Here is a 22,093-nt window from a genome sequence, read left to right as displayed (position 1 = left end):
CTGGAAAGCACACTTGTCAAGATGATAATTGTTTACTAGTAATACTTGGGATTAATTATTATTGGTATTGGAATTCAGACTCGAGTTGTTGGTGGCATAATTTTTCAGCTGTTTTAGCAGTGAGGTGAGGTAATTTTCTCTGGGCCCTTAATTAGTCCATCCAGTTACCTGGGGTCTTAAGCTAAGTGCTATAGATCTATTTGGAAATGTGCAGAATAAGTAGATAAAAATGTATTTTAGGGACAGTGTATTATCTTTGCTTTGCTCCCTGTGATACACATTACTTAAATAGGAGACTGCTTGGGCCTTTGCCATATTTCACAGCATGGAAGATATTTGAAACCTATTGCAAGAGATTGAGGGTATTCGTGCTGTATTTATAGCCCTGAGTTAAAGTCAGGTATATTTACTATTTTTTCTTATTAAAGCTTCAGCATCCTTCAGAACTCTATTTAAGTGGTGGATTTAGATCATTTGTTTTAAGAAGATACCTGACCCAACTATGCATTTATGTTTAAATGACTTGGAGCATTCAAGATTTAAATTAACATTCAATACTTCACATCCTTCCACATCTTGGAGAACAGGTAATGATGTATAACAGGGGTGTTTATTACTCTCTTTACTTTTGTACATACAGTAGGTCCTCCATATCCTTGGGGTTTGCATCTATGGATTTAATCAACCGTGGATTGCAGATGCAAAAAAAAAATTGTGTCTGTATTGAACTTGCAGTTTTTTTGTTATTCCCTAAACAATGCAACTTTTCCTAAAGAATTTACATTGTATGAGGCATTATATCTAGAAATGATTTAAAGTATAAAGAAAGATGTGCATAGGTTATATGCAGACTACACTTTTGTATCAGGGACTTCAGCATCCTTGGATTTTGGTGTATTTGCGGGAGGTCCTGGAACCAGTCCCCTACCAGATACCAAGGGAGAATAGTATTTGAAATAGTCATTAAAAAGAAAACAACTTACAATAACAGAGAATGCCCCTAACCCTCAGCCTTTCTTAAGGAGGGCAATATAATACCACTTGGCAGAAGCTATTAACTGACAACCTAGTAACCAATAACCTAGATTTTACTTTTTTTTTTTTGAGACGGAGTTTCGCTCGTTACCCAGGCTGGAGTGCAATGGCGTGATCTCGGCTCACCGCAACCTCCCTCTCCTGGGTTCAGGCAATTCTCCTGCCTCAGCCTCCCGAGTAGCTGGGACTACAGGCGTGCGCCACCATGCCCAGCTAATTTTTGTATTTTTTTTTTTTTTTTAGTAGAGACAGGATTTCACCTTGTTGACCAGGATGGTCTTGATCTCTTGACCTCGTGATCCACCCACCTCGGCCTCCCAAAGTGCTGGGATTACAGGCTTGAGCCACCGCACCCGGCCCCCTAGATTTTACTTTTGTGATGGTGTTATATAGATGCTAGTTTTCAGCATCTCATTTGCCTCTCCTTCAGTAACTGCCAGTGTTCAACAATTGGCAAAACTATTCTAAGTTGAAAAAGAGAATGTAGTTTAAAATTGATACAGTAGAAGCTCAGATTTTAAGTTTGCAAAGTCAGTTGAGTTCAGGTTCATTGTAAAGCAGTTAAGTAGAAAATTATCAGTCTTATACAGGGAGAACACACACATTTAAGACCAAATTGTTTTTAAATGTTTTGTTTAATAACATGGAGGTTATTTTCCCTTGACATTAGGATTAAAAATATAAATATTTATGATTTATATTTTTATAAATCATATATTGTATGTACACATATATTATATGTGTAATATATTTGTTTATATCCCCTACAATGGACATTTTTGCTGTTTCCAGTTTTTCTCATATATATGTAACATGTAAAATGATGGGATAAAGCTATTTGTGTGTACATGTAATTATTCTATTAGGGTGAATTCCCCTAAGTTGGATTACTGGGTAAAAGGATCAAAAGTTCTAAGGTTCCTGCTACATATTGCCAAACTGCCCTTCATAAAAGTGGTTATCAATTTGTACTTCCAGCAAACGATATGTAAAATGTGTTGGTAGGCTTATAAGAAAGCTTTTAACTCCCAGCAACCCATTTTTTTCTTTGTAAAAGTTAACATGTTTATTTCAAAAAGAAAATAAGCATTATGTAAAAGTACAAAGTATAAAAATCACTCAAAAGTTCATCAGCCAGAAAGAAGTACTACCTGGTGAACTTCATTCATTCCAACCATCCCTTAATCATATAGACACATATATACAAATAGTTTTACGAAAATGGGCTCATATGCTGCATTTAGTAAATACAGCAAATTAAAAGGAAAACAAGTGTGAAACTGAAGAAATGCTCAACTTACTTTTTTTCCCACAAGAGAATCTAGTCTTGTAAGATTCCTCCTAAAATTAAGGACAATTATGGATTATGGAAAACAGTAACAACGCTATTTTTCTCTAGTTTCATGTATGTTTTAATTAAACTTAGAGTCCCGCTATGAAAGATGAAACCTGCACACTCTACTTATTTCTGTATAGACAGTGTTCATAATATTTAACTTTGACCTTATAATAATTGCCCATTATTTTTAAAGTTTGACATGTTTATTAACATTCCTTTTACTGATTCTTTCTTAAGTCCTTAATTTGATTCATTTCTTCTTTAGTTGAATTTCACTATTGGGCAGTTTTTTCCCCAGAGGCTCATGATTCGTACTTCTAAGTTCTACAAACTTGAGAACATCTATAGCCTTGTATTTTAAGACAATTTTGGCAAAATATAAAATTTCTGGCACACTTTTTCTCAAGCCTTTGGAGCCTTTTGCTTCATTGCCTTCTTTTTATAAGATCTGAAACCATTCTGACCCCATTTAATTCTTTTTAAATCATCAGAATATTTCTCTATTCTACATATTTCTCTTTATTTTCCATTTTTTATTTCTTCCAGCCTATTTTCTCTGTGCTGTTTTGTGGTTTCTAATAAGGCCTTTAAACTCCACCAATCTTATTTTCCATCTCTTAATCACTTTTGAACGTGTGTGTGTGTGTTTTTAAGAGATCATGTCTATTGTCTTTTGGGTCCGTGGAGAATTTCAAATTAACCTGTTCGAGGGAGTGGGCAATCTGTGACAATTTTCTAAATAATGCTTAAACTTCAGTCAGTCTACTTAATAACAGGAAGAGAGGTTAGAGGAATAAAATTTAAGTTGGGTTGTTATACTGGAACCCTTTCACCAAATCCATTATTTCTTCTGCCCCTTGGAACACATTTCCCTTAATTTCTTAGTGTTAAAAAGTGATTGTGCCCTATGGCAAAGCTTTTAAGGCAATATATTTCAAATTGTTGGAAGTACAATCAATTAAGTTTTGGATGCAATAAATTAATATTTGCATCCAATATTAATATCAGATGTAATAAGTTAATATTTGCATCCAATATTAAAAACTGTTACCAAGTAGGAAATACAAGAATTCACTTTGCATAATTCTTTCCTTAAATTTGTCTTAGTACAGAATATAGATACGTGTATACAGAGGTAAGATGCAAAATAACTTTTTAAATGTATGCTGTAGTCAAAAAGTTTAAAATGCTTTGTTAATAGGCAAGCACATAGATGATAGAAATAGCCTTACAGCAAGGTTTGTCCTTAAGCTCCATCTCCTGTGTAATTTTATCAAAATGACATCTAGAGATATTCAACAAGTTTTACTCTTACCTCCTAACTAAAGAATAGGGACATTCTCCTTCCTGCTATTGGTTGGCTGTGGTACCTCACATTTTACCATATGTCTAAACAAGTATATTTTATTTAATGTTTAAGGAGATTTATTTCTTTTACTAAAATTTGTTGCGTCTTTTTTGTGTGCTTTATTTTTACCTTAAATGATAAATTTTAAGATAAAGTTTTATTTCATTTTTGATACGGAGTCTTGGTCTGTTGCCAGGCTGGAGTGCAGTGATGTGATCTTGGCTCACTGCAACCTCTGCTTCCTGGGTTCAAGCAATTCTCTTGCCTCAGCCTCCCAAGTAGCTGGAATAACAGGCAGGCACCACCACACCCAGCTAATTTTTTGTATTTTAGTAGAGATAGGGTTTCACCACGTTGGCCAGGATGGTCTTGATCGTCTGACCTCATGATCTGCCCACTTCGGCCTCCCAAAGTGCTGGGATTATAGGTGTGGCACCCAGCCTAATTTTAAGAGTGTACTAGATGACAGCTTGGTTGGTCCATGGTCATTTAGCCAAAAGACATTTCTATCTAAATCACTTTCATAAAGAACTAACTGCTAGGATACTGTAAAACATTTATGTAGAGATGGCTATATTTAATTTTAAAAGGTAGTCCTGTATAGTTCTATCAGAAACCATAAGAGCTCTTTCAGACAACTTTTTATTAACTCAGGTGTTATGAAAGGAATCACTGAAGAATATTGCTGCAAAGTCTTTCAGTTCAAGAGCAGGCAATAGAAAGCATTGAATGTTTACCTTATGACCAGATATAACTTCCCAAGAAAAACTGAATCCTGTAGGGCAGCTGGTCTTCACAGTTCCTACTGGAACTACAGTTGCAGGAAGTCAGTCACTTTTTTTTTAAGGGAGTTAAGTACTGGTAAAAGGAATTCTTCTAGCAAATATCATCTCATCTCTTGATTATCAATGTCCATGGCGACTTTTTAGTCCGTCCTTTGCTTCTGCATTCTTCTTGACCCTTGGCTTCTTTCACCTACTCTCTCCTAATTCTCCTGTCTTTCTGAATGGGTCATTCCAGTACTTCTTCCTGTCAGTCACCAGTGTTGTCTATGGTTCTCTTGTGTGCTTTTCTGATATAAACACTCTCTGGGTAGTCTTACTGACAGATTCCACAATTATTTAAAATATTGTCAATTCTGGCCTATATCACTATGTTAAACTCTGGTCCCTATCTTCCAACTTTATGGGCTTTTTTTAAAGCTATACCATAGCTGTCTCAAACTTGTTAAACTGAATGCATCACTTTCATTACTAGCACAATCCTCTAATTCTCTGCTCCTCTAAAAGCTTCTCTTTCTGCTGTATTTTCTGACTTTGTAAATGGCAATCTTGTCTAGCAATTTAGATCAAAACCATGACTGGTATTAAATACTTTCCTCTCCATCAAATCTTTTTCAATCCTGTTACCTACTGCCACCGAATAGTCCTGGATAATGTCAATGCTTATATGACAAAGGCTAGATAGCTTAACCTGGATTTCAAGTTTGTGGGCAAGAACCAATGGAACTATGAAAAAATGGGCTGTATAAAGGGTATTAAGTACCACTCTGTTGAACTGAACTGTTCAATGAAACTGGCTTTAATGATCCAGAAGCCTTACATATGAATGCATTCTGTTCTTTCAAAACTGCTAACCAGTTTTCATGTTTATCACCACTTGCTGCTGCTGGAAAAAAGTTAGGAGCTACTATGTTTTACTCAAATCTATCTTTGAATAATAATAGCAGCAGCACAAATCCCAGGATTCTCAAAGCAGTTCCAACCACAGCAAACCAAAAACTAAATGACAGAGAAATGGGAAACAGGTGTTTCTGGTTTAATAAAAGGGGGAAGGGTCATCAGGTGGCCACATCCTTTCCTTGTCATTCATATCCTTAACCTACAGATCTTTTCTACCCTCGTAAGTTTGAATACAGTCAAGGTTAGTTGAGTCAAAAACTGATGTTAATGATGATTAAAAAGAGATATAAAACTCAGCACCTCCGTTAAAAATAAAGGTTGAGAAACTTCTTTATAAGAAAAAACCAAAATATTCTTGTAGCTGCCTGGGGAGTTCTTAAGCCTTCCACATAGACAGACAGATGATATCCTCATATCCACAGGAGGCCATGTGGACTACAACCAAACTGAGTCCATTACTCATTCCCTCTCCGGCTCTTCTTGTGGCTCTTCTTAGACCTGAAATGGCAACACATATAAATAATTAATCAAGGATCTGGGCAAGGACTCCTGAGAAGGACCTTGGCATGCTGACACTAATGGGGATGGAGCTAACACTCCATATTCATTAAACTGCTTGATGTTTTTTTGATTCAGAGCAACACTCTTGAATCAGGCATTACTATCCAAATTTTACCATTGAGGAAATCACCTCTAAGAGGTTAAGAGTGCACGCAACAGTATTTGGCACATGGGGGTTTCTAACGAAATCTTCTTATTAAATGAAAGTGACTTGTCCAAGGTCGCTCAACTGTTTTAAGTTTTAAAAGTTGGGACTAAACTCCATGTCTTCTAAGACCAAAGTTCATCCATTATCCAAAGCTGCAATCCTGTAAAGCCGAACAAAACAAAACGAGTATCTTGCTTGAACCCAGGAGATGGAGGTTGCAAGTTCATGCCACTGTACTCCAGCCTGGGCAACAAATGCAAAACCGTCTCAAAAAAAAGGGTATCTAACCCCAGTAATTCTCAAAGCAATAGACTAATTTCATCTTGTAATTAAGGAGAATTCCTAATATGCCCCAACAAAACAAAATTTCAGGTCCAATTAGTTAAATTGGGACTTTTATTTCTGAATAAAGTTAAAATAGAGGTCAATTGATTACCTTTCAGGAGACTTTGAGTGGCTCCTGTGTCTGTGACTACGGTGATGACCTGGGGAAGAAAAGGCCACTGTATGAGATCCTTCCCTTCAATTCTTATTAAACTGCCATTCTCACCTCCCTAATGTCTGCCATTGGCTTGATATTTTTTTTGGCCTATGCAGGGGACACCTCTTAGTGGTAGCAACTCTCTGAATTAGTGAAGGAAGAGGGAGCAAAGAAAGTAGTAACGAAACCAGTTCAAATACAAATACATTCAAGGGCTTTATGGCTCATTTCACAAACATCATATTGGGTTTCCATTACTATGTTAGATCTTATTCCTGTAATTTCAGATGAAAAAACAGAAGCAAACCTTATCAGCAAAGCTTATAAAAGTGAAAAGCTGTGAACCTTAATTTTCAAATTCTATGTCCATTTCCTTTTCTGCTAGGCAGTATAGTCAGGCACTCCTGTACTGCAGGAGGCTAACTGCTCCTTTTACATTTTTTTGTTAAGAGAACCTGTGGCAAAAGGCCCAAATGCTCTACCTGGGGACTTGGAACGGGATCTGTGCCGCCGATCTCGGGACCTGCTGCGGTGACGTCTTGGACTCTTGCTCCGATGCCTTTCTCGACGGGGGGAGGGGCTGTAGAAAAGACTGGTCAGACTACCAGATCTGGTTAGCAATATACATAGAACACCAATACCACCCCCACTCCCCAAAGCCCTGTCCTTCATCAAAATGACTGAAGGCCTACCTTCTCCTTTTGGGAGATCGGCTTCGTCTACAAAGAAAGGAAGAAGAAAGCCTAGGTTGGTGCACTGGATGTTGCAGATTGCAAAAACAGCCCCAATTTTATTCTTCACCCTTCTCTGTATCACCCTTCTCTGTATCCATGTCTTTTGTCATGTAACACTAGCACACTTCCATTCTAACTTTAGGACTGGCCACATGACTTGCTTTGACTAATGGGATATTTGCAAATGTGATAAAAGCAGATACAAGAAAAACATCTGCATGACTGGGTTTGTTTGCTCTTGAGTTCTGCTAGTACATGAAAAGATGCCCATCTTATCCTGTTGGAGGATGATGCAGAGAAGGGAAATTTCCCCTGTCATCCTAGCTAAGGCGATCCCATAGCAGCCAGCAGACAGCTAACAACAAAACAGGTACTTCAAAAACTGCCTATCCAAGTTCTGCTTAAATCACTGACCACAGACTTCTGAACAAAACAAACAGTTATTGTTGTCTGCCAATGAGGTTTTATAGGTGGTTGTTACAATAACAGATAACTAATATATTGGGCAAACATTCTCCATAGGCTGTCATTTTTCCTTCTCTAAAATCCAAACTTCTAGGCTATAGTGCTCAAAACCTCCTGGGAAAAGGCCAACAACTAAGGCTTTACCTTCTGGGAGACCGGCTCCTACTCCTTCTGTACCGCAGTGTGGGAGAGCGACGGGGCTTGTCCAAGTCTCGGTAGCTTCTCCGACGGTGATCAGGTGATGGCACTCTTTCCAACTGGAAACAAGATTGATAGGCACAAGCTCATAAGGAGCCACTAGAAACACTAATTATACTTTGCTCCACATCTTGTCCCAAAGTCCATCTCCAAGTGACTTTAAAGCACAGTGATCTGACTACAAAGAGGGAAGCACTTACCCTATTAACTAACAAAACTTATTACGAGCTATATAGGAACAGAAGCAGAGAGTGAGTGAGTGTGTGTGTATGTGTATGTGTGTGTGTATGTGTGTGTGTTTTGTAGACATGGTGAAACCCCATCTCTACAAAAAAAAAATACAAAAATCAGCCGGGCATGGTGGCATGTGCCTATAGTTCCAGGTACTTGGGAGGCTGAAGTAGGAGGATAGCTTGAGCCTGGGAGGCTGAGGCTGCAGTGAATCAAGACTGTGGTACTGTACTTCAGCCTGGGCAACAAAGTGAGACCCTGTCTCAAAAAACAAAAACAAAAGTTTCATCTAGCTGCTTCCTGAAACAACTGGGCAGCTTGGCTGGTTTCAACTTTTCAGCATTGTAACTAGTACTGAAAGAACATGACTATGCAGTTGACATTTTCCCCCTCCTAAACAAGGCTTATTACTGAGGACAGGGGCAATTATGACAAGTGTTACTTCTTTCTAAGTATTTAATAGCTGCCACCACTTATTAGGCAATTATAATGTGCCAAAAATGTGCTAAGGGCTTTATGTTTATCATCTTATTTAATACTTTTAACAGTCTTGGGAGAAAAGTATCATTAACCTTACTTTATATAGGAGAAAACTCAATTTAATTTGTGTAAGATTATATCACTAGTATATGGCAGAGCTGAGGTAATTTTAATAAGAAAATATTGTTTTTGGTTAAAGAATTAAAAAAATTTTTTTTTTGAGACAGAATCTTGTTCTTGCCCAGGCTGGAGTGCAGTGCCACAATCTCAGCTCAGTGCGCCTCCCAGGTTCAAGCAATTCTCCTGCCTCAGCCTCCTGAGTAGCTGGGATTACAGGTGCCCACCATCGCTCCCAGCTAATTTTTGTATTTTTAGTAAAGACAGGGTTTCACCATGTTACTGAGGCTGGTCTTGAACTCCTGACCTCAGGTGATCTGCCCACCTTGGACTCCCAAAGTGCTAGGATTACAGGTGTGAGCCACCATGCCTGGCCAATAGAGTTAAAAATTAAAGTCTAGGTCGGGCGTGGTGGCTCATGCCTGTAATCCCAGCACTTTGGGAGGCCAAGGCAGGTGGATCATGAGGTCAAGAGATCAAGACCATCCTGACCAACACAGTGAAACCTCGTCTCTACTAAAATAGAAAAATTAGCTGGGCTTGGTGGCACACGTCTGTACTCCCAGCTACTCCGGAGGCTGAGGCAGGAGAATTGCTTGATCCTGAGAGGCGGAGGTTGCAGTGAACCGATCGTGCCACTGCACTCCAGCCTGGCGCCTGGCGACAGAGCGAGAACTGTCTCAAAAAAAAAGAAAAAAGTCAAAAAACCATTCCCATTTTCTATAACTCTCTCCCCTAAAGCTCTCAAAGTCTTAGGTGCCTGACCTTCTCATCCTCTTCCTCTTCCTCTTCACTGGACTCCACATCGTCCATGTCCTCTTCCAGGGCACTAACTCGAGGCTCCAGTTGCTCAGCTTCCTCTAATACATAGCGTTTCTATGGAGAAAGTAATGAGAATTAGTAGTTGTTGCCATTTCCTGACACCTCACCATTGCACTTCAGGGCCCCGAGGAGCAACAGCTGAGGCAATTTCATTTCAAAGGCATTCAAGATTTTCCTAACAAGTTTAATAGACCTGGAATCTAGAAACTCAAGTTCTCCTATAAACATAAATACAAACTTGAAGGGAACATCTTCATCTTCTGTTGGCTCTATTCCCTGTGATCTTACATTCTAAACTCATGGGAATATCAATCATTATAGATATAGCCTAGAACCAAAAATAAAGGCTTTATACACAGAGAAAGTCCAAGGGCTAATAAGTTGATGGCTGGTAGTTCTACCACAAGAGGCTCAGCCCTAAAGTAGCATCAAATCTCCATTAGACCCATGATCTAGGGTTCTGTTCAGATTCATGCATTTTGAACTGGTTCCATTTTACTCTGGGATATGGCTTAGCAATGTTTGAGTGGCTAAGGATCAGAGAGGCAAAACTGATTTCAAAAATGCCAAATGACTAAATGTGGTGGCATGTGCCTGTGGTCCCAGCTCCTTGGGAGACTGAAGTGGGAAGATCCCTTGAGCCCAGGAGTTTAGGACCGGCCTAGGGAACATAGCAAGATTCTTGCTATGAGAATTGGGCCCTCAAAGTAGGTTTTCAAATTTATAATCTTATTCTTTCACTACATACTCTACAGTGCCAATATGGAACAGGAGAGATGTATCACACCCATTTTCAGGATTTTTATTTTATAAGATTATGACTGGGTCAACGTGGAGGAAGAGATGATGTTCTTCATTTAAGCATAAACATCCATCTACCAAATACTTTTATCCAGCAGGTTTGCTGCCTTGAGCAAATTAATCTCACCCATTTATCACATACTTGTATCCATTCAATTCCCCACTTTGAAGTTTTTCTGATCTCTTTGATCTTTTTAAAAAAATTGAGATGAAATTCACATAATACAACTACTTTAAAGGTATAATTGAGTGGCTTTTATTGTATTCACAGTGTTGTGCAACCAAACTACAGTTTCAAAATTTTATCATCCCTCCAAAATACCTCATACTCATTAAGTAATCAATCCTCATTCCTCACTCTCTGCATCTCCTGGCAACCACTAATCTGCCTTTTTGTCTCTAGGCCTAGTCTGGATATACAATATAAAAGGAACCATATCGTATGTGAACTTTTATTTTTAAATTATCATCTTTGGTTTCTACCTAAAAGGAAGCAAGCACTTCAGAGCATTTAAAAAGGCAACCTGAGGCTGGGTGTGGTGGCTCACACTTATAATCCCAGCACTTTGGGAGGCCAAGGTGGGTGGATCACCTGAGGTCAGAAGGTCAAGACCAACCTGGCCAACACAGTGAACCTCCATCTCTACTAAAAATACAAAAGTTAGCCTGGTACAGTGGCACCTGCCTGTAGTCCCAGCTACTCAGGAGGCTGAGGCATGAGAATTGCCTAAACCCAGGAGACGGAGGCATGCATACCACTGCACTCCAGCCTGGGTGACAGAGTGAGGCTCTATCTCAAAAAACAAAAATGACTCATCAAATTTTATACTTTGGATATACAGACAATTATACCTCAAGCCATTTAAAAGCAAAAAAGCCTCTGTTCAAACAAAATCTCACTGCTCAAGCCCAAACTATAACCTAGAGGAAAAAGGAACTAACCTGGTTGGAATATGTGGGGCTATCTTCACTTCCTGTCAGTATTTCTAAAAGAGCCCCACAAGGCAGTGTAAAGACCATGGAGGTAGTCTCATTTCCCCATTTTATAGATAGAGAAATTAAGACAAGGTCCTACAGCTAGTCAGCTGTAATAATACAGAAACTCAGGCCTCCTAATTTCCTGTTCAGTTGCCTCTCCATTTTAGCCCATTCCCTTTCTCTTTAGACTAGCTACCTTACCTGTATTTCCTTTGCATTTTATAATAGCAGTTTTAAAATTATAAAACCCATTCCTGAAAAGATGCCTCATGGATAACTGATTATCACTAGGAAAGGGAAGCAGGATGATAAAGGGCAAGTTTAAGGAATTAAGGGCTCAGTCTCCCACTCCTAGCTCTCTTTTTATCTGTTTTATGTCCTGGCTTTTTCATGAAGATTAGTTTGAAAAAAGTTGTTCATGAAGTTAAAAAACGCCTACTCTAGCTACAAAATCCTTGACATAACACCCTAAAGAACGTTTTTTTCATGATAGACGGGGTAATGTGCTGACGTTATAAAGGTTTGAGGGAGGCACATCTCACATGCACGGGAACCCCTCAATCACCATGTTTATGAACTATAAGAGGATGGGGAAAGACAGTTTCCTTAACTATTTACTTTTAGAGCCGTACCCTTCAAATATTTTATCTATTTTCCTCTCACTCCCAATCCACTATCTTTCTCATAGACAGGAAGACTGTTTATTAAGAGGACCCATAAGATCCACAGGCTTCAATGTTTTAGCTGTGTATATGTGTTTGTCTGTCTGCCTATCTAGGAAGAGACGGGTGACTCTGGTAAGAGACTTTTATTTCTTACCTGTAGCCGGGGCAAAATGATATCACAGACTCTTTCACTGTGCAATAGTTCATCAATAAACTCATCTACATGCATCAATTCAAATTCTGCAACAAAAAAAAAATCATTAGTTCAAACAACCTGGAAATAACAGATTTAGATGCCAAAAAGTAAAAGAAGTGTGAAAACCTCATATCAGCAAATCTATGTGCTAGGCCTCTTTAGAAGAGGTTAAGGGATAAATGAAGATGTCTCAGTTAGGAGAAAAACACAAAAGCAAACACGAACAGCCTGAATTATGTAGGGCTGATCTTGAAGAGATCATATAATTCAAATATAATTTCTCATATGAACCCACAATGTTTCTGAATCTAGAGCATGTAGCTTATATGGCATATGAAGTAATAGCTTTTGAGAACTGGCCAGGCGTGGTGGCTCACACCTGTAATCCCAGCACTTTGGGAGGCTTGAGGCAGGCAGATCACTTGAGGTCAGGAGTTCAAGACCAGTCTGGTCAACATGATGAAACCCATCTTACTAAAAATACAAAAATTAGCTGGGCACGGTGGTAGGCACTCGTAATCCCAGCTACTCAAGAGGGTGAGGCAGGAGAATCACTTGAACCCAGGAGGCAGAGACTGCAGTAAACCGAGACCACACCACTGCACTCCAGCCTGGGCAACGGAGCAAGATGCCATCTTAAAATAAAAAAAAAAAAAGAATGTGGTATTATAAACTTACTATTTGTTCATTGAATAAATACATACTAAGTGCCACTGACATGCCACATGTGGTGTATGCTATGTGGTGTAAATACCATGGTGAACAAGATAGATGTGGTCATGGCCATGGTGAAGTTATTCATTATTTTATTATGTAAAACTAAGAATTTCTCAACCTGTTGACATTTTGGGTCAGAAATTTTTGTCTGAGGATTGGCTTGTGCATTGTACAAGGAGTAGCATTATAGAATGAGTAGTGTGCACCACCACGCCCAGATAATTTTTGTAGTTTTAGGAGAGACAGGGTTTCACCATATTGGCTAGGCTGGTCTCAAACTCCTGACCTCAAGTAATCTGCCCGCCTTGGCCTCCCAATGTGTTGGGATTACAGGCATGACATACTGTGCTTGGCCCCAAATTCTTAACCGTCTACTGTTTAATGATACATGTGGGGGAAAGGTAAATGTTCCTATCTTCTGTTATGACATCAATTGAGAAAAGGTTTTGACTGCATTACCTGGAATCCCTCCTTAGCACATTAGGTAATCTCTTTGTAAAAGGTATGGAGCTGCCTCTCTCGGATGTACTTATCTTTCAGTGGGATTTCTGTATAAAAATGAGTACACTTAGTCTATACACTACGGCATGAAGTACAGTGCTAGAGGAGAAGCCGGCAGAAATAACTGTGAAGATGTAAAATATGGAAAACTGATTTTGTCTGGGAGGGCTGGGGAAGGTTTTTACGGAGAAGCCATTCTGCAGCTAGATATTTTGGGATGGAGTACATATAAAGAGGGCATATATTGTAAGGCAGGGATTAATATAAGATGCATTTGGAAAGGGAGGCAGACAGAGGCAGGCTGGGTAAGGCCAACGTGAAGCTAGTGGTCAGACTCAACATTCACATGAGGGGAGGGGAGAACCTGCATAAAGACAGTAACAACGTAGATGAAGAGAAGCATTCACACTGTCTATGACAACGCAAAGGCAGAGGTACTGGTGAAATAAAAAACTGGCTTAAAAATGACAATCAGGAGACTTAGCACCATACTCACCCCCATTTCGGTTCTGGCTCTTGATTTTTCGATAGTCATTGTACAAAGGCTCCAAGTACTTGTAGCAATCAATTGCAGTGCCTGTCAGCCTCATGTAAAGTGCCCCCAACATGCGGACATACCTGACAGACAAACGACAGTGAAACAACAGGCTATCCTAGAAGTTTCTGAGTTTTCCAACTACCTTTTCTCATGACAGTAGTGGATAAACATGTTCTTCTCTTTGGCAGATAAGAAAGCTGCAATTGTGGAGGTAGAATGCAGCAGAAGGAAGACAGCTAAAATATGGAGACCTGGGTTCAAGTTCCCATGCTACCATTTATGGTGGTTGGAATATCATACATATTGATCAACTTTCAAATATATCATCAGTAAAACTAAAATAAAACCTATTTACCTCACAGGATCACTCTAAGAATCAAACGAAATAATGAATTTTATTTATTTGTTTATTTCTTGAGACAGTGTCTTGCTGTCACCCAGCCTGCAGTGCAGTGGTGCGACCTCGGCTCACTGCAACCTCCGCCTCCCAGGATCAAGTGATTCTTCTGCCTCAGCCTCCAAGTAGCTAGGATTACAGGCGCCTGCCACCATGCCCAGCTAATATTGATTGATTGACTGAGACAGAATCTTGCTCTGTTGCCCAGGCTGGAGTGCAGTGGCACGATCTCAGCTCACTACAACCTCCACCTCCTAGGTTCAAGTGATTCTCCTGCCTCAGCCTCCTGAGTAGCTGGGATTACAGGCATGTGCCATCACACCCGGCCTAATTTTTGTATTTTTGGTAGAGACAAGAGTTTTGCCATGTTGGCCAGGCTAGTCTCAAACTCCTGACTTCAGGTGATCTGCTTGTCTTGGCCTCCCAAAGTGCTAGGATTACAGGTGTGAACCACCGTGGCTGGCCTATTTTTGTATTTTTGTAGAGATGGGGTTTTGCCATGTAGGCCAGGCTGGTCTCCAACTCCTGACCTCAAGTGACCCACCTGTCTCAGCCTCTCAAAGTGCTGGGATTACAGGTGTGAGCCACCATGCCCAGACAGATATTGAATTTTAAAACAGAAAGTAGAAGATATATTTAGTAACAATACAAGAACAAGAACACATAAACATAGATGCTGGTTTTGGAAAAAAGAAAAAGGCATATGGGTACAAATTCTGACTCCATAATTTACTAATTCTGCTACACTACTGGTCAAATTATATGTCTTCTCAATCCTTGTAAAATGGAGATAATGCTACCTAATTTATGGCTTGGTATATTAAACAAGAAATGCATTTAAAGTACTAAGTATAGCATATAGCACACAGTAAGTGCCTAACAAAAGTTAGGTATTTTCTAGCTGTTAATGCTTTATAAGAGTCTTTCTTTTTCCCTTTTTTCTATATCCAACTACTTAAATTTCCACTTGAGTAGGAGGCATTTGAAACTCAAGTTTCTTTGTATGAGAAGCAGAATACTGGAGCAAAGAATATGGACTCTGAAGCCAGATTTGCCACTTACTAGGTGTTGAAACTTGGACAAAATTACTTAATCTCTGTGCCTCAGTTAAGAGTTTCAAAGGCTGTTGTGAAAGTGAATGAATTATTATATGCAAAGCCCTTAGAACATAGCACAGAAGAAGCTATTATGGGCCGGGCGAGGTAGCCCACGCCTGCAATCCCAGCACTTGGGGAGGCTGAGGCGGGTGGATCACCTGAGGGCGAGAGTTAGAGACCAGCCTGACCAACATGGAGAAACTGTCTCTACTAAAAATAAAAATTAGCCGGCGTGGTGGCACATGCCTGTAATCCCAGCTACTCAGGAGGCTGAGGCAGGAGAATCACTTGAACCCAGGAAGCAGAGGTTGTGGTGAGCCAAGATCACGCCATTGCACTCCAGCATGAGCAACAAGAGCGAAACTCCCGTCTCAAAAAAAAAAAAAAGCTATTATGTCTGCCTGCTATACTTTTCTGTGAATTCTCTGACAATGGTAATACAATAATAAAACAAGCTGACATTTTTTAGGTGTTTACCATGCAGCAAGTGCTGTGTTCAGAGACAGGCATGCACTACCTTCTTTCACTCTTACATTACTGTCACCATTTTACAGATAAGCAAAGTAAAGTTTAGAAAATTAAGTAACTTCTCCAGTGTCACAGTTAATGAGCAACAGAATCTGGATGTGAACCCAGATCTAACACCTCTTAACCATCACCTTTTGTTGTTTTATTTTCACCCCTGAATGTCCAGTGCCTACCAACATATTAGGCACTTACTTTTGCTTAATATATATTTAGTGAATTTGTAAAATCCTTTTTTCAGGGAAAAAATTCTCAAGACTGAGCAAGTAAAGTAGAAGATTAATACAATCAGAACAGATCAAATCAAACTTGGCCGAGTGTGGTGGCTCATACCTGTAATCTCAGCACTCTAGGGGGCCAAGGCAGGCAAGTCACCTGAGGTCTGGAGTTCGAGACCAGCCTGGCCAACATGGGGAAACCCTGTCTCTACTAAAAATACAAAAATTAGCCAGGTGTGGTGGCACATGCCTGTAATCCCAGCTACTTGGAAGGCTGAGGGAGGAGAATCACTAAGGAAGAGGAGGTTGCAGTGAGCCGAGAGATCTCACCACTGCACTCCAGCCTGGGCAACACAGTGAGACTCTGTTTCCAAAACAAAAAACAAACAAAAAATACAAAGTCAAGGGCTCAAGAGCAAAAAACCTGGAGTGGAACTCTGTAGAAATGAGATACATTGTGTACACCCCTCTTAACCAAAGCCCAATTTTGAACCGCAAAAATTAAACCTCTTATATTAGCTAGTGAACATTGCACTCACTTGAAATCTTCATTTTTGATAAACTCTACAATGATATCCTTCTCAGGTTGAATCTGAAGCATCTTCAAGGTTAAACACAGAAAGGGTGTTGGTTTTATGTTGCCACCATAGACGCCACCCACAAACCTTAACTCCATGGCTTTATCAACTACAAGCTCAGCTAAAAAACAAAAACAAATAGAGTGACATATTAGAGTTAAGCTCTTCCTAGTAGCAAGTGGAGAGTTAGTTCAAGCTTTGGTTCTCCTAAATACTCATCAACAGTTTATGAGGAGAACAAATGTATATTAATGACAGTAACAACAGCAGCTACCACACATTGAGAATGGATAATAAAATAGGTGCCCTGCTAAGCTTTTCATATTATCTCACTCAACTTTTATAACAAGTTATGAAGAAAGCTGTAGCAATGTTTCTTTTTCCAGGTAAGGACAATGAGGGCTAAGAAAGGTAAAGTGACTTGCTCAAGGTCCACAGAGTGTCACAGGACATGGGGCCAGAATTCAAATCGAAAGACTACCTGGAAGACTTCTGTGAAGCACTGATGTTTCTATTAGGACATGATAGTGGAAATACTGCAACTAGCCCAAATCTTAAGGATAGTAAGATCACGAATTTGGTTTCAGGTATATTAACGTTAGGTCCTTAAAGACCTTCAGTACACTGTGTACAAAGAGTTATTTTCGGATCCCTGAGCTTAACACTTTGCAACCCAGCCGGCCATCATTAACTATGAAATACAGAATCCAACTGAAGACACTCTTCAGAATATGACCTTATCGGATTCATCTCTGTCCCCGACTCAACACAAAACTAAACACTTAGCAGGCACTCAAATTTTTCTGAATGATCGACATACTCCGTTCCAGTACCACCCCAGAGGCCAGTCGCTAGCCCTACTGGCGCCCTGTCAGAGGAAATGGACCACAAAGCGGCCGAGAGGGGCTCCGCGCGCTTCCGCTTACCAGTAAGTCCAAAGCACTCCTCTTTCCAGTACTTGGACTCATAGATTCGCGTTCGAATGATCTTCTCCACCAGATACTGAGGGTTGGTGCCATGGATGCTGTGCGCATCCTTCACTGTACGGTTAGCCATTTTAGAATGCCTTCGATTCTATTTCCGTCGAGTCTTTTAATGCGTCACATCCAGGTTAAAAAAAAAACACCTAGAGGATGGAGAAAGGTGGAAGAAGTTTCACTACACAGGTTAGGCGACCATCTTGAAACCGGAAACACCGCAGCGCAAAGACCTTCCGTGCTCCGCGTCGCCGACCAATCAACAATGACGGCTGCTGCACGTTACCGGAAGTAAGTCATGCGCCCCCCTTAGGTGGGCAGGGCGGGGAGGGGCGAGCTAGTTGGTGACGTAATGGAGGGACGTCCTGGGGGGCGGGGCCACGTCGATTGGCGCGAAATTTTCTTTTCTCCTTCCACTTTCTTGCAGTTTCTAGCGAGTCGCACTATTTGGACCTGGCCTGCGGCTCGTAGCTGTAGAAGGAGCTCTGCTGGTCCAGGTTAGAGGTGCTGCAATCCCCGGAGCTCCCGAAGCGGAGGCAGTAGGAAGCGGAGGGCTTGCGGCCAGCCCGAAGCAGCTTTGGAGCCCGGTGAGTGTGGCGTCCCGCGGGCTGCGAGGGTCTCGCGGAGGGCGCACCGGAACCTCGGAAATGAGGATGTTCTCTGTAGTCTCACTCATTGACTCATTCAGCGGACGTATACCAAGCGCCTGTTCAGTGCCAGGCACTGTTTTGAGCTGTTAGGAGAGTTCCTCTGTCCCACATCCCGATTCCTGAAAGGCTTCCCGCGCTGCCGGGGACTGAGTTTGCTGTGAGAAAGGCGGAAGCCAACAGCAGAGATGCACGAGCTTTCCTGCCCTCCGCGCCCTGAGGCTCAGTGATGACTTTCCCTCTATCTGCATTTGTAAAACACTCCATTTATTTCCACCTTTAAGCTATAGTGTAGGAAGCCCTACATGGAAGGCGGAGCAGAGGTTATTACCCCATTTTTCGGACGTAGTAATTGCTCCCAGAGAGAGACGTGTTTTACTTAGGTCGATTTTCGTGACTAAGCAGTCTGGTCTCCTACCCAGGTATTTTTTTCAGATGAGCGCCTCCTAACTGCTGGACTCTCATTCACCTTTTCAGAAGGGAAGTCTGGTGGCCCCCTTTCTACCTCTCTTGTTTAACCTCGGAATTGAAGGGTTTTCTGCTGTGACAATTGGAAAAAGCATTCCTATCGTGGTCTACTTGTGAAACTGCAATGATTAAATACTATTCTAGTTGTCTGTAACACATGAATAATAGTACCCTCTTCCCTGCTGTATTAGGTGGGCTTGAAATACCAAAGGAGTTTCCAATGTGACATAATGGTTTCAGTCCTTCTGCAACAGTTTTTAACTGTAATGGAGGACAATATGTGGACTTTAGAAGGTTTGTGAATACGCCGAAATTGAATGCAAAATTTTGCTTGAATTTTATGTGAGTTCCATAATATTCATTAAAACCATTGTACCAGCCGGGTGCGGTGGCTCACGCCTGTAATCCTAGCACTTTGGGAGGCCGAGGCTGGTGAATTGCCTGAGTTTAGGAGTTCGAGACCAGCCTGGGCAACAGGGTGAAACTCAGCCCCTACTAAAATACAAAAACTTAGCCGGGCGTGGTGGCGCGCACCTATAGTCCCAGCTACTCCGGAGGCTGAGTTAGGAGAATCGTTCAATCCGGGTGGCAGAGGTTGCAGTGAGCCGAGATTGTGCCACTGCACTCCAGCCTGAGTGGCAGAGCGAGACTCCATCTCAAAAAAAAGAAAAAGAAAAAAAACCACTGTACCTTACAAATAAACACAAGGGATTTTTGGTAGTGGGAAAGTGGATTTATCATTTTGTATTTTCTCACTTAATCTTCCATTATCCTAAAATAGTACCTGGCACAGGATAGATACTTAATAAACATTGGTTGAATAAAAGGAAGATTCTATTCTCTCCGTTTTGTGGGTAAGCAAACTGAGGCCCAATCCACAACACTCAGTCAGTGGCTGGAAGCCTGATTTATTGTAATAAGTACACCAAACCCAAGTTCTCAGTTACATATTAACATTATCCAGTTTCACACAGTTCATAAGGTGAAATAGTTAAGAGCACAGTCAGTGGAATCTGGCTGTTTGGGGTTTGAGTTAAGGCTGTGCCGTTCTGTATAAGTTAGGACAAGTTATACCTTGTCACCTTAAAGTGATAATAACATCTACTTTTCATTTAACAAATAGTTATTATTAAGCTGGGTGGAGGGTAAGAAAGTGGAGTAACACACAAGATGCCTGACATCTGCTATGATCTCCTATGCTGTCTCTTCAGAAGCACTCCTGATTAATTTTTTTGAACTTTTTTTGTTTTGTTTTGTTAAAGAAAACATGCTCATGTAACCAGCACCCAGTTTCAAGAAACAAAGCATGACCAATATCCCAGCAGCACTCCCCTCCCTGGTGTGTCCCCTTTCATCTACCCAGGTTACCTTCTATTGGGACTTCTCCAACTCTGGCCTCAAGCAAGCCTCCCAGACTGCTGGGATTAAGCTATTGTGAATTCTAAAAACATGGATTACTTTTGCCTGTTTTTAAACTTTATACAAATGGAATCAATGTGTATATTCTTCTGGTGTCTAATTTCTTTAGCTCAGTATCGTTTTGGGATATTTTCCCCACATTGTTATGTGCAGTTGTAGTTGGTCTGACTTTGTTGCTGTATAGTGCTGCATGAATATTCTGGTTCATGTCTTTGATGATATATATGTATTTCTGTCAGAACTATTGTGTTGGAATTTCTGGGTCATAGGGTATGTGTATGTTCAGCTTTAGTAGATACTGCCAATTATCTAAAGTGGTTGTACCAGTGTACATGCCCCCTGGCAGTGAATGAGAGTTGTGGCTGCTCTATATTCTCACCACACTTGGTATATTATCCTGATGGTTTTTAAAACCAGTTCATTCATCCAGTCGTTCATTTACTTATTATGTGCCAAGTCCTGACCTAGGCCCTGGGGTGGCAGTTATGAACAAGCTAGACAAGGTTCCAAGGCTCCTGCTCCTTTGGAAGATAACATTCTAATGTGAGAAGCACAATAAATAGGAAAATAATTTAATGGTTATTGCTTTGACAATAGGGTGGTATAATGGAACATGACCCTGAGGGGTGGTATAAGGAGAGATTGGTCACTTTCTACTGGATGTCATTGAAGGCCTCTGAGGGAGTTTCATTGGGGCTGAGACCTGAGCCATCCCTGCAAAGATACAGGAAGGGAGAACAGTAACTGTGTAAGTAAGTCTGAGGGCACTCACCACCTTGGTTTGTCTGAAGTTTGGAAAAGCAGGCCTGGAGGAAAGCAATAAAGGCAAGGCAGGTTATGTGGTCCAGGTCATGGGCCTTCCTTCCAGGAACGCTGCCTCCTCGCCCACCCTTGCACATATATGTACATATCCCTGTCTCATTGAGCACAGTCCATGGTCTCCTAGAAAAGGAATGTTAAATTTTTACCTTGGCTTAGTTTTTGAAGAACTTAATAAACTAAAATATGGTCTGGATTTAAAGCACTGAGGGCATGAATTTGATGCCCTTAGGTATAAATTAGTACCTTATAGGTATGAAAACAGTCCTTTTCATATGCCAGTTCTTGGTTTGAAAGAATGAGATTACTAAACCAGTGAAATAAGATGTCAAAGTCAAAATGACAAATAAGGGAGCCGAGTGCGGTGGCTCACACCTGTAATCCCAGCACTTTGGGAGGCCAAGGAGTGTGGATCACATGAGGTCAGGAGTTCGAGACCAGACTGGCCAACCTGGTGAAACCCCATCTCCACTAAAAATACAAAAAGTAGCTGGGCATGGTGGCGGGCGCCTATAATCCCAGCTACTCGGAAGGCTGAGGCAGGACATCACTTGAACCTGGGAGGTGGAGGTTGCAGTTAGCCAAGATTGTGCTGTTGCACTCCAGTCTGGACACAGAGTGATACTCCGTCCCAAAAAAAAAAAAAAAAGAAAAGGCCATTTATCCTGTAGGTAGATTATTCAAGAATTGTAGAAAGTTTGCCGAGAGATACCAGTTTGCTGCAAAGTATTCTTAGTGATGTGTCCACATTTTTTTTTAAACAAAAGGGCTTAGTGGATACTGTGATTTACTTTTTTGTCTGTATCTCAGTAGCATATACTGCCTGATTGTGGAAAAGGCAAAAACTTCCAAGTTTACCTCTGACAGTTCCATGCCACATTGCCCGTTAAAAGGAACATTTATTGAAGGTA

The 22,093-nt window shown here is 40.7% G+C and overlaps 2 protein-coding genes and 1 non-coding gene across 10 annotated transcripts in view; 1 reads left to right on the top strand and 2 right to left on the bottom strand.

Moving 5' to 3' along the window:
* Window positions 1-5,705: 5,705 nt before the first annotated feature.
* PRPF38A (pre-mRNA processing factor 38A) lies at window positions 5,706-18,061 on the bottom strand. 3 transcript variants are annotated; one of them, XM_064372362.1, is made up of 10 exons: window positions 17,779-18,061; window positions 16,814-16,973; window positions 13,996-14,117; window positions 12,240-12,325; window positions 9,585-9,695; window positions 7,938-8,050; window positions 7,287-7,313; window positions 7,077-7,204; window positions 6,550-6,598; window positions 5,706-5,902 (listed from the first exon to the last, which is right to left on the bottom strand). In XM_064372362.1, the coding sequence occupies exons 1-10, from the start codon at window positions 17,906-17,908 to the stop codon at window positions 5,860-5,862; spliced, it is 969 nt and encodes a 322-aa protein (XP_064228432.1). In that variant the 5' UTR covers window positions 17,909-18,061; the 3' UTR covers window positions 5,706-5,859. The 3 variants fall into 3 exon arrangements, with proteins under 3 accessions (XP_064228432.1, XP_012290048.1, XP_012290050.1); XM_012434625.3 differs by having other exon boundaries at window positions 7,077-7,195; XM_012434627.3 differs by having other exon boundaries at window positions 7,077-7,174.
* Window positions 11,908-12,009, bottom strand: LOC135273535 (small nucleolar RNA U13). The gene has a single exon (XR_010341322.1). It is a non-coding gene; the product is annotated as a small nucleolar RNA U13 (small nucleolar RNA).
* A 168-nt stretch (window positions 18,062-18,229) lies between the features above and the next one.
* The window catches only part of ORC1 (origin recognition complex subunit 1), a 35,069-nt gene continuing 31,205 nt past the window's right edge, over window positions 18,230-22,093 (top strand). For 3 of the 6 annotated variants that reach the window (XM_021673295.2, XM_064372352.1, XM_021673292.2), the window contains exon 1: window positions 18,230-18,416. The gene's annotated coding sequence lies outside the window, so the exon portion shown is untranslated. Of the gene's footprint in view, window positions 18,417-20,459; window positions 22,091-22,093 lie in introns of those variants that run through there. The other 3 variants (XM_064372353.1, XM_064372350.1, XM_021673294.2) reach the window with 2 other exon arrangements.

The sequence above is a fragment of the Aotus nancymaae genome, unplaced genomic scaffold, assembly GCF_030222135.1.
Source record: "Aotus nancymaae isolate 86718 unplaced genomic scaffold, 86718_ANA_hifiasm-v0.15.2.pri h1tg000007l, whole genome shotgun sequence".
Classification (NCBI taxonomy): domain Eukaryota; kingdom Metazoa; phylum Chordata; class Mammalia; order Primates; family Aotidae; genus Aotus; species Aotus nancymaae.
Note: the sequence above shows the minus strand (reverse complement) of the source record. Positions and strands in the feature narration are given on the sequence as shown.

Coding starts and splice junctions, on each gene's coding strand:
- PRPF38A (XM_064372362.1), bottom strand. CDS start 17,908: ATGGCTAACCGTACAGTGAAGGATGCGCACAGCATCCATGGCACCAAC. Junction 12,326..13,995: donor GAGCCAGAACCGAAATGGGG/GTGAGTATGGTG, acceptor TTTTTGTTGCAG/AATTTGAATTGATGCATGTA. Junction 7,205..7,286: donor CGATCTCCCAAAAGGAGAAG/GTAGGCCTTCAG, acceptor ATTGCTAACCAG/ATCTGGTAGTCTGACCAGTC.